Below are 12,268 nucleotides of genomic sequence, written 5' to 3' on the forward strand. Positions count from 1 at the left end.
CCCCTTAAGTACACCTAACAGAAACCTCTGGTGTTTGTTTAACGGGATGAAAATCTATTGAATAAAAGGAAATTTGGTATCCTTCCAATCCCTTCCAAAGGCTACCAATGCTTACGTCTTGTTTCTATCCGTGCTATTGGCTGCTTAGTTCAGCTAGTTACTGCATCACAGGAAGAATTTCATCCTTCCTCACCGTTCTCCAATGGTGATTCAAAGAGAGCTGGAAGATCTGGAGAACTGTGGCCGTGTTGGACCCAGATTGGTCGATCAATGCTTGCAGTGGAGCATGCATGGAAAACTTTCAGTGACCTCCCTGTAAACTGGGACCGGGTCCTGTTCGGAGCGGACGGAATGCAGGCGAGGGCGGAAATCTGACTCCCATTCGCCATCCCACCTGGAAACGGAAACCTGGATCGCACCTCAGAAACACCTCTTTACTGTGTTATTCCAGCTGCCGTGTGCACCCCCTCCCCTCAGCCCCCCTTCCACCCCTCACCCTCCATCACCCACGGCAGTCAGACATCCCAGGAGCTGCCAAGAGCTGTACTGTGTCATTTCAGAAACATCTTTGGTTGCAAATCACAGGCATTGCACTCAACCTTGGCTGGATACCGGAGAGGAGCGGTATTCATTTACAAGACCCCCAAAATGCAGCCTCACCCAGGCCTGCATCATGTACAGTATGTTAACATTGTCACAGTTCACATTTCTTAAGTGCATGGGAAAGACGTTTCGTTTTGTATTGTCAGCCAAATACCTTTAATCTCTTCCAGACTGGAACTTGATGCACAAGCAGCATTGTGGTTTCATACACTTCCTCCTACTCTGATTTTGAGCACTTGCACCACCCTGTCATAGAACCCCTCATAAGCAAGGCCAGGCTTGGTCAGTATGCTTGGATAGGCCTTGGGAAATGCATGAATGGGAGTCTTCCCTGGAAATACTGAAAGTTGGCCAGGGACTGGGAGGCCCACTCTGTGCTGATGCCCAATTGATAATTCTCAGAATCCTTTGCTACATCATTCAGTTAAGATTTTTAAACTGGGTCTAGATGTTCTGTGGTCATTAGATATCCCATGGCATTTATTGCAAGGAGTATTGGTATTGGAGAACAGGTTTCTGTGGCTTTTTTAAATTCAACCATCTAATGACCTGCAATCTAATTTGCTAATTAACATCCTTGCCTCTTTACTTTAGCTGATGCATGCAGCTGCTCTGGCTCTAGACATCTTAATAGCATGCAGGCCTCATTACTGCGGGGCGCTATGTTCATAAGTGGTTTGGTAAGAGGCAGAATGTGAGAGCAAGTTGTTGTTCCCTTCAGAAGTGACCATGTGGTCTTTGGCATATCTGCTACAGCTAGAAGGACTTTGTCTCTTTGCAAGTAGGTGTATCTTATCTGAGTCATTTAGTTTGGAGTTTCCCTGTGCCCATAAACCTGTGTTTATTTTGGCCTAATCATATTGATGAAATGTTTGTTTTGCCTTGTTGGGCCCTCTCCATTGCGCTTGCTTTCAAACTGCCCTTTAATGTCTAAAATAAGGAAAGCAATTTGAGTGTGCATTTGTTTGCTGCATGCAAGACACCGTGTAGTAGCTCTGGTGTAAAAGCAGTTTGTATCAAAGGTGTCTCTTCCTGAAAGCCTTGTAATTTTAGGGATTACTCCTCAGTACCCAAAACATCGACACCAGAGTCAGTGATGTAGTTCATCTTCAAAGAGAGCAACGTCTGTGTTGTTTCACGGAGGCTTGGTGTTTAAGGGCAGAGCTTCAAAAGCGTGTCTTTCACAGCAGTGTCACCTTTCCGCATTGTCCTCAGACTTTTTTCAAAACCCACACGCAATCATTTTATACAGACTGCAATCAGAACAACAGCGATCAAAGTGTATCTGTATCAGGCTGAAATGCATCATCTATCATTCAGTAGCCATGCACAGTTGTATGTAGTGTGTGTGTGCGTGTGTGCGTGCGTGCGTGCGTGCGTGCGTGTTGGGGGCATTAGTTGTTTTGCATTGTCCTTCCAATTACTGCCTGTTTTACAGTTCAGTGACCAAATGGATTTTAACTAAATGTTTTGTATTTCTGGTTATAGTGCCATTATAGTATGTTTGTAACCATGCAATCCTAAGATCAGAAAATCTGTTTGCACAAATGATAAAGCACAAAGACATGGTGCACTGGTGCCCATAAGGCAGGGGTCTCAAACTCCTATCCTGGAGGACTGTGGTAGCACTTTGTGATAGTGATTTCCAATCAGCCAGATTAGACCTAGAAACCAAGATGTGTGGACTTTAGTAAACCAATGACTTAAATTGTGCACATAAGTGCAGGAACACATCAAAGTCCAGCAGACACTGTGGCCCTCCAGGATTTCAGTATGAGATCCCTGCCATAATGCCACTTGACTTAATCAGACATCTCACATTGTTCTAGCTCTTATATTGAGAACACTTATCTCTGGGAAAAGGAGGAACTAATCTTCAGCCCTGAAGCACCTTTCTCACAGGACAGGAGTTACCATTAAGCACTTTGTGGAGCCTCTAGTTGTTAATATATTTAGTTTTCTGAAAAAACCTCATTTGCAAACAGAAGACTGCAACGTTCATTCAAGCACATCTACGCGCTCACATGTCTTGCTGGAGGTCAGACATTTTGAATTGCCAGGGTGAGAAGTAAAATGAGTCACAGTTCCAACATATGGAGGCACTGTTGTAAATAGTTCTCATGTTGTGTCAACCTTGACCCTCAGCATCCTGTCTGAAAATGGCTTTTCCAGTAAAGTGTAAATGAAAACTAGTGTCGCTGGCATATTTATGTGAGTGCAGTATATATATATTTAGCAGTGCTAAAGCAGCGATGTAGATGGTTGGAACAACTTTTGTTGTTCCCAAGTATTATTGGTTTGTTGCTGTGGAGAACGTAGAAGTGTTAGTTTGTTGTAATAGAGAATTGTAATTTTTTTGTTTTGTTGCTGTAGTACAGTATATAGTTTTTGGTTTGTTACTGTTGACATGTTGGTATGTGGTTGTTTGTTTGCAGGTTAATTGTGTGAGCTGAACGTGTGTAGTTTAGCACTCAGTTTGAGTCTGGGTTGGGTTTCTGTTATGTGGCACTATTCAGCTGCTTCTTTACAAGGCTTTAAAGCATTCTTTCTAGGTGGCGCTGAATGCTGAAGCAAACACTAGGCCGTTCCACAGATAGATGATAAATGGATGATTTAGTGGGGGTGGTTGTGGTTAAGCATTATTGTATCACTGAATGTGTTTCTTTGTCACCTTTTCACCGCACTAAAATTATAGCAAGGGTTGCCAAACTTGTCCTTTATACATATAAACAACTTTATAAATAGGCTCAGGAATGTGAACGTGGTTCAGCTGTATTGAAATGTTTTCTGCAGCACCTGAGTTCTCCGCAGCCTGTATGCGGAGCTGTCTCTGTCACCCCTGGCTCTAAACGTACATTTTAACCAAGCGATGAATTCCAGGGCAAATTTATCCTCCGAGCACAAAGGGTCTTTTTGGGTCTTTCTGCCCCAGAGATCCCTTCTGTAGATAAGGTCTGCAGCAGCTCATGCCAGAAACTCAAGCTGGAACAGCCTCTGGGGGAAGGGGCGCTGGGGCCTGGGGAGTCCACCATGCAGCTCCCCCTGTGTGGTGACACACAGTGTCATGTGCTCACTCTGTTACGTTCATAATTATACTCTGCTTCTGCTTTTTCCACGTGATTTACATCCAGGTCATATACTTGTCATTGGCCCAGTGTTTCCACCCTGTCAACAGTGCAGTTTGTGGGTAGAGATTAGTACAGCATGGCCCTGTGTTGGGCTGTTGGCTGGTGTCTCAAGCTTTATGCCCTTGTTTTTAGCACAGATATGTACTCTATAGTCCAGAATGAATCCTGGCTGTGTCAGTGGCAAACAGCCACAAAGGGTGAGGCGTAATTAGATATTTCCTGGCTCCTTTGTACAATAGCTACTTCTTGGGTTGATAGGGTACCTGTAGTCTGCCTGTGCCAAATCAGTTGTGAAGTCCTCTGGTGCAACAGCTGGACATTTCTGCTGGTGGATTACGGACAATCAGACTGCATCGGAGACATGTGCAGCTAAGAGGACACGCATCTACTCTGCAGTCACAAAAGGTCATTGTAGCTGTGGGACAGGCCTACAGTTAAAATGAGCATTCAAACTTGGGGATCAAATATGGCAGTGAAAAAGTGTTTAGGAAATGGTAGAAATGGAAACCATGATGAAAGGCACTGACTACAGTCAAGTTTTGTGCTCATTTAGCAATGTCAGGCTGAATCGCGGCATCGACTGTGGTCCACCTTGCTTCCTCAGGGTGTTGTGTTGGCACTAGTTTGGTGTTGAAATGGCAGCCTGCCCACTAGGCCCAAAGTAGAGCCTGAGTAATGACGCGCTGCTGGCAGACACTCCCAGAATTCCTTTGTGTTTCCTCAATTCTGTTAACCCTACACCTGAAAGCAGGATGTGCTGGTCCATGGGCTATCCCAGCCAACAATAGCAACGCCTCCACCTCTCACCTCCACATTATGCAGAAACAAAACGCTTCTCATGTCTGCCAAGACATGGAAGAAAACTCCCAGAAATGTTCTAGTACAGGGCTGCCCAACCCTGTTCCTGAAGATCTACCATCCTGTTGGTTTTCACTCCAGCCCTAACAAGGCACACCTCATTCAATAGCTAGGGATTTCATTGAGCTGATAATTAGTAGAATCAGCTGTGCCAAAGTTGGCTTGTAATGAAAACCTACAGGATGGTAGATCTCCAGGAACAGGGTTGGGCAGCCATGTTTTAATGTCATTTTTTTTTTAGCACAGAACAAATACAGACATTGTACCTCAGAAGGGTAACATACTTCTTTTTCTCCCTGTCATTTTTGGATAAGTGCCTGGGTATTTATTAAGGGCGTCTGCCGTTGAAATGGTATATATGCACATGACATGTAATATTACATTAAGTGTTTTTAGGCAAGAATGATTTATCTTAGTTTAAAAGATAACATTTTTTGGAATTTGAAACTAAGTGGTATTATACAGAATGCACGCTTATGAAATTTGATTTAGCGTTCCCCTTGCGAACTTCAGATCTGCTGTACTAACATTGATTCACTGTGCTCTTGCGATGTGGACTATTTCCTTTAGTGGTTTGGTTGTGCTGTGAATGAAAAACCTCCCGAACAGCCCTCTATTCATCAAGCAAAAGCCGCCTGTGATCTCTGAACACCCTTCAATCACAGGTCTAAGCAGATGTTTGGCTCAGGTGGACCCGTCAAAGCTTCCATGGTAACAGCTGCCCCGGAAACCCGGAGCAATGACAGGATTGTGATTCTGGGCCCCTTCAAGAGCTGCCGTTCTACACCTCCTTGATGCTTTGATGTCATTTTCTTTTTGAAGTAACTTTCTCATCAGGTCCTCTTGATGCATTATGCATTATGAATCAAAATCTGCATTGCTGCATTGTAGCACTCTCTGTCAAACCTGTCACTACTGGAACACACGGACGGCATTTTTAACAAGCATCCAGGCTTCCAGGCGTGCTTAGCTTTGGTGGGAAGTAGCACTGTATTGTGGTGACAGTATAACAGCAGGGCCCTGGCATCTTATCACAGGGAGAGCTTTTCCTGAGATCTACGAGCCGGTAAACAGAGAAACGGCGTGGAGCTCATCAAACGTCAGCTGGGAGCCAATTCCTGCAGCGGCTGGGCAGTCCGTTCTTTGGTCCCAGACGGCCCCGGCGCGAGTTTAGGGCTTTCATACGTCTGAAGGCGGGGGGGTGAGAGGGCCTCTAACCCGGAGGGGCCAGCAGCGCTGTAAATCCTGTTTCCGCTGCATAGCGAGAGGCAGTCGGCCTCCACGGTCCCCCCCGCGCGTGTAAACCAGCAGCACGCCCCGGCCTCGCGCGGTAACGTTAGCCGGGCCTGCGGTCGCTCCTCGGTCTCTGTCAGCGTTCTCTGGCTATTTTCCTCACCGGGATAATATTGACCAGCATGCCGTCCCGCGTGCGCCGGTGTTCGTTACGCTCGGTGGAGCGGAAGGCCCTCGGCGAGCGTACTGTGTGTGTTTAGGTTGAGATTGTGGTGTGGAGTGACGCCTGTGTGCGCGAGGGCCGTCAGTGGGGGACTGCTGCGCGTCTGTCACTGTGGTCCCCAGCCCTGAATACTTTCTCACGTACGCGCACACACACACACACACACACACACAGACACACACCATCCTTTGCTGTGCTGTAGATTGGATCTTGCTATACTCCCAACTAAAACATTTTTGTTAGACTTACACCTTCTGAAAGTTCTATTGAAGTCTGTCTTAAATTTGAAGAAATATGAAGAAATTCTGTTCTAAATGTAGTTTAGTAAGCGTGTGAATATAGGTAAAAGCTCCTGCTCACATATGGACTCAAATGCATTAATGCATGGTGAATGCATTGTCTACTCAAAACCCTCTTCTCGTCGTGTAAATTTGGACTAAGGGATGAGGATCTCATGACTGTCCATCATCGTATTTTTAGTTGCCCAGATTTTGTTAGCACAGTGTGCGCAACGCTCAATTTCAGAGTGAGTGTTGGTAGTGAGCTGCGAGGTCACTTCCTGGACCTGTGTGTTTTGGGTTTGAGCCTACGGGCTGGGATTTAATATCCAGGCTCCTCGTCTTCCTCCCGGCAGGAAATGGAGTTCCATCCAGGACCGAGCAGGACTGTGAGACACTTCCAGGACGGGATACGAACGTTTTCCAAGAGCATGTTTTCCCAGAGAATGCTTTCCAAGGCCATGTTTTAGCAGTGAAATGGATACATTGCATTTAGACATAATTCACAACTGTGCATACATTTGGAAATAAATAACTGGGGGAACCTGGAACCTGATATTTCACCTCTGCCGCGCTCCTCACATACAGTCATAAAAAGACATATTTCCCATATCGCTAGCGAACATCTGAAGGAGTGTAAAAGAATGTGCCATGCACGCGAAGCTGAAAGAGGCATTCCATCATCTGCAGCCACAGCCTGCACAGACCCACCCAAGTGAGGAAGATCAGTTTAAGTAGTGTCCTGCCCCACTGAAAGCCATTTGTCACAGATACCCTGCGGTCAGAGCAGCTGCTTGTCCGTGTGGTCCTGATGCATCTCAGGGAGATTTTCATTGCAGTGTTAGCACGATTTGAGTCCAGGCAGTCGAAGCAGAAATTAAATGCCTAAAGGATTACCATAGGTTGCACCCTGGTAATCTGTAATTCAGTGCATTTCTGGCAATAGAATGGATGCATGCCCAGGCAGATCTTCTTTACCCAAGATTTGGGCACTGTGTGTGTAGAAGAGTGAAGGAGGCAAGACTAATGGTGGTTATAGTCGATCAAGGTCTGAAGTCTCAGCATGTCTCTTACCTAAGACCTTGAGAGAAATATTCAACAAACCAGAGTAAACATGTTTTCTTATCCGGCCATCACTTGCATGCACCCAAGGTATCTGCGCACTACTACTTACCATGCGAGTTTGTTCACCAAGTATGACATGTTCAGTTCTGTATGGTGCACCACACATGCTGCCTCTCCGATTATTGGGACACTGCTTCTGAAATTATATGAAACTTAGAATGGCAACTAAATGGTCGTAGTGCCATGGTTATGGTCAAATCTTTCCACTGGAAACTACTCACCTCTGAACTACCAGTAACCTAGAGGATCATGGGAGCCAAACAGTGTGTAGAGAGGAACCACTGGACTGGGTTCAGGCAGTGGCAGCTGACAGAGCCATTTGCATCTCTGACACAGAGATATAAGCACTGAAAAGAGCCTTCAAGGATTATATTTGAAATTTCAACACTCTGCAGAGCAATGGAATCACTCCTTCTATGATCTCAGAATCAAATGATTGCACAAGAGCACAGTACCCGTAAATATGTACACTTTGGTTACCTGCTCAATGTTCACTGAGGGGAAAAAGATATTCACTGTATTTTGTGATCAGTTTTTGACTAATTAAAACATACCTGTGATAGTGTCACTGAAAAGGTTTGTCTGCTGTGTGCACACTCCCTCTACTGACCAGAAGGCAGAAATGCATCACATCAGTGGTCAATATGCTAGTTTTTTGAGAATTTAACAGTGACTATTGTACCATCAAATTATTATGTTACAAAATAAATGCTTGAAAAGTCACAGTTGCTTGCTTTACGTGTATTTATGTGCAGAAATGACTGGTTTGCTGATAAAACATTTTTTTAAATTATGTACAAAAAATAACTGTTCACACATGGTCTAGCAAGCCCTGCATTCAGACATTGGAATAGTCTGACCCTATGGCCTGTTTTGTGTTGTAGGACTACCTGGCTCATATCATTGACACTGGCGACCTTCCCATGCGGCCTGAGCAGGTGTCTGACCTGTTTGGAAACATTGAGGACATCTATGAGTTCAATAGGTAAGAAGTTATTGTTACTTTTCTTCTCAAATTCCATCATGGAGGTAGTTTAAGCTACTTACTTTATTTTACTTAAAGAGATAATGCCCGTAGGCTGCTATATGCATGTGCTGAACACATGACAAAAAAAAAACTGAACGTTTCGATCCCTCAGGGACATTCATCAGGTAGCAAAGCACTGCCATTTTACCTGTATGTATAGGAGTGGTTACATAACCTCATTTAACTTTTTCTTCTTGGAAGCATTTTTCTTCTTGTGCCGACATTATTTTTTATGTGATTCATCCTCAGTCCACTACCTGTGGAGAGCCGTTTCGTATGTGTGCCCTTTCAGAGCCCTACTTTACTGTGCTTTAGCAGGTCCTCTAGTCCAGAGAGACTTCCAGTGCGAACACTGAGAAAAGATCAGGGATTCAAGTGCTTCAGTATCCTGGAGGAGGAAAGTATAGTATCCCAAGAGAGGCAGACCATGCAAGAAGTGCAGATTTGATATTGAGCATTACCCTACTGAACATTAAAGCAAGTTATACGAACAAGAAAAAAACTGTCCTTATAAACATTGAGTTAATATATATTTTATATGCATTCACATGGCGACCTATATACTGAGATGTAAAAATAAAATAAAATAAAAAGCCATCTTGGTTATATGCCCAATTCCTGCTACCAGTTTCCATATCTTTAGTGAAGGTGTTTATGCTGCCCAGACCATGGCGTCACTTTCTCTGACTCAGCAGATCCATTCTCAGATCCCAGGCCAAACTGGCAAAGGAAACACCTCAGGACAGCACTGAGGGTCACAGGGAAGCAAAGCCCTGGCATGTTTTTGAAATACAAACACCGTGGCCTCGTCCCCCACCCACATGTTACCGTCGGCAGTTGGAGCTCAGTAGAGTCAAAGCTGCTTTGTAAAAATGACTGTATTCTCTCAGATGGCCTGTCAGCCTTTTTTTCTCAGGGCCTGATCCATTAGAGGGGCCTATCCACAGCCACCAAAGCCATATAGCACCTGGCAGCGAGGGCATCCCAGCTTTGGTCAGGGCTGTTCTGTTACTACACCCCAGCCACTGTTGGTTAACTTCAGTAACAAAATCAGTGTGTAATACAACAACTGAAGTGGGGAAGTTATTCTTTTTTATGCTCATTTTTTTTTGGGCATGGGTATTTTATATGGATATTTTCTGCAAGAAGGAGGTTTTACTAGAAGGCCTTTAATGAAAGCTGCAAAACACATTTCAAATGAAGACGAGAGAGTACTGCTCAGGGGCGTCTGTTTTTCTGTTTTAGTGCTGGCACTGAAAACCATACACAATCTCATACCGAACATACTGAACTCATAAACACACTGTATTTGGACACATTATTACAATATTTGGATGAAAATGGTCACAGGAAATTCTAATCAGAATGCAATGCATTGAAATACACAAAATATTGCCATTGAATGGAACTATTTGACTCCAGTACAGTTATTTAAGCCAGGACATTGATGTACAATAGGATGATACAAGTTCCTGAGAAACCTGTGTTTCCGGTTGAAGAAGCATGCCACACAGATCCAATCCCTTCCCAGCTCCGTTCTCCAGCCTTTTCTCACCATCCATGTTGTATGGACATAGTGTTCCTCCTTCCCGTGCCTCTCCACATAGTACTGTCTTTGGTCTTCTCATTAGATCTGTGTTCCTTCGCTTGATTGAAATGAAACCACCATACAAAGCCTTCTTCATACAAAGAATCCAATACTGTTTGTCTCTCCACGCGCTGATTAGAACCTGAATGTGGACAGTGACCTCAAATGTGGGGTCATGTGCATTTCAGGGCTGGCTTGGCAATTTGCGCTCTTTGTGTTGTCTTCTTTCATTATTCAGTGGATCGAGTGGGGAGTGCTTTATTTGCGTGGGATGGCCTTGGATGGTAAGAGGTAGCGTTTTGGTTTGTGCATGCCGAGGTTGAAGTTTCGTTTGCAGTGGCTCCTGCATGGGTTTTCTTTCCCAGTGTGATTAGTTCATGGAGACTTTGCCCTCTATGTGTGGGATTACCCCCTTAGATATAGGTTCTTTGCAGTCTGCCCAAAACAAGCAAATATTGCTCTTTGATTAGAGCAAGATCACTGCCAATGACAGAATAATAGTACAGGGCTTGCAGCCACTGAAGACAGCTTCTCAGAAGCAAGCGCTCTGTTTCTGATTTGGCACCAGTGTGTTATTGTTTGCCTTCTGTGATCAGTCTCTTTTTAAGTGCATTTGTCTCACAGACTGCTTGGGTTCATAGACCAAACTTTTTTGCCTTTACAGCGAGCTCTTGCAGACTCTGGACATGTGCGAGAATGACCCCGTGGCCATCGCCAGGTGCTTCGTGGACAAGGTGCACAAAATTCATTCTAAAACTCACAATCGCAGTTTCTTATGTCTTACGATTCCTTTGTTAACTTGGCGCATATGTGTGAGTAGTTGTGTTGAAGAACCAGAGCCCGCTTTTTGGCAATTATGTCGCCTTCTGTTCACAGAGCCAGGATTTTGAAATCTACACACAGTACTGCACAAACTACCCCAAGTAAGTGAAAGACAAGTGGCTAAATTTCAACTGATTAGTGGGACAAGCAGAACCCCCACCTTTGTGTGAGATTGTGTGTGATGAATGGGAAGGTCATGTGATGCACAGAAGGGCCATCACTTGACTAGGAATTCTCAGCTCAATGAGATGACTGTAGAGGTAATCAGCGATCCTGTCTGTACACTTAGCATATTTCCCTGTACCACTGAAGCCTGCAAATACTCTCCACAGACCTGAACATATGAGCTCTGTGCTGGCCTGACTGCAATTATATTTTTTCATCTCTTGAATTTACTTACCACTGGAGCGTGAAAGAAATGTTGTGCTGCATCCCATTCATGTACTTAGCCAGCCTGGGAAACCTGGCAGGATTTCAGTGGCACAGCTGCCATGTTTTTTTAATTGTCCTCCATAAACCTCTTATGCTAAAAATGGGTATATCTGAAATGTAAAGATAAGCCATATGATTGATGTCTATGTGCCACCTACTGGTAAAAAATGGCATTGCAAGGTCTATATCTGTTGTTACTCTACTAGTGACAGTTGCTGATAATGAATGCCATACATATGCCAGTATGTAAACCTGACAACATCACCACAAGCTTCAGTTGATTTGTATGACCTAACAAAGCTGCAAAGGATAACATTTTCACAAATGAACTATTTCTGGGAAGTAAAAGGCTTCAGACTGTTAGAAACAAGACTGATTAGCTGCATGACATCTGCCAGAACCAGATGTACTCAAAATGTATTGAGTTGTCAGCACTTCCCAGTGTATGCCCTCCACCATTTGATACTATTTTATTATTAAAACCTGCACTCCAGGAAATCTCTGTATGTGCAGCTGGTCTGCTTGTCAAGTTTGACAGAGTTTCAGTTCAGAGAAAGGCAGGGATTCTGCAGACCATGTGACTCCCCCCACCTACATAGTCTCTTGCCATTGGCTGAGCAGTTCTGGGGTCCAGCCAGAGTATTACGCCTAACAGCCAGGTGTTTCAGTTCCACTGCTGCAAATTTATTCCACTTTTTAATAATTATATATGAAACACGTCTTTTATCATGCACAATTCTGAAAGTTTTAAGCCCAATTCAGACCAAAGATTCATGGCCCAGTATGCTGCAACTGGCGACTCATTGCGATGTTCTAAAACTTGCCATCTGCAAGTAAATAAGCTGAATCTCCTGCAACAGCAAACGGCAGCATTGAACATTCTGAGACGGGTAGTTCATACTGCTGCAAGTACTCACTGCAGCATTCCAAATGGTTTTGTCGCATGGCCAA

General features: G+C 44.3%; 1 protein-coding gene across 5 annotated transcripts in view; it reads left to right on the top strand.

The window, feature by feature from the left end:
- LOC135250121 (pleckstrin homology domain-containing family G member 3) overlaps nucleotides 1-12,268 on the top strand; it is a 69,682-nt gene that overhangs the window by 41,838 nt on the left and 15,576 nt on the right. For all 5 annotated transcript variants that reach the window (XM_064326121.1, XM_064326129.1, XM_064326112.1 and 2 more), the window contains 3 exons: nucleotides 8,333-8,433; nucleotides 10,728-10,797; nucleotides 10,940-10,986. In XM_064326121.1, coding sequence (XP_064182191.1) covers nucleotides 8,333-8,433; nucleotides 10,728-10,797; nucleotides 10,940-10,986 — 218 coding nt within the window. The remainder of the gene's footprint in view (nucleotides 1-8,332; nucleotides 8,434-10,727; nucleotides 10,798-10,939; nucleotides 10,987-12,268) is intronic.

This window comes from Anguilla rostrata, chromosome 1, assembly GCF_018555375.3.
Source record: "Anguilla rostrata isolate EN2019 chromosome 1, ASM1855537v3, whole genome shotgun sequence".
In the NCBI taxonomy this organism is placed as follows: Eukaryota; Metazoa; Chordata; class Actinopteri; order Anguilliformes; family Anguillidae; genus Anguilla; species Anguilla rostrata.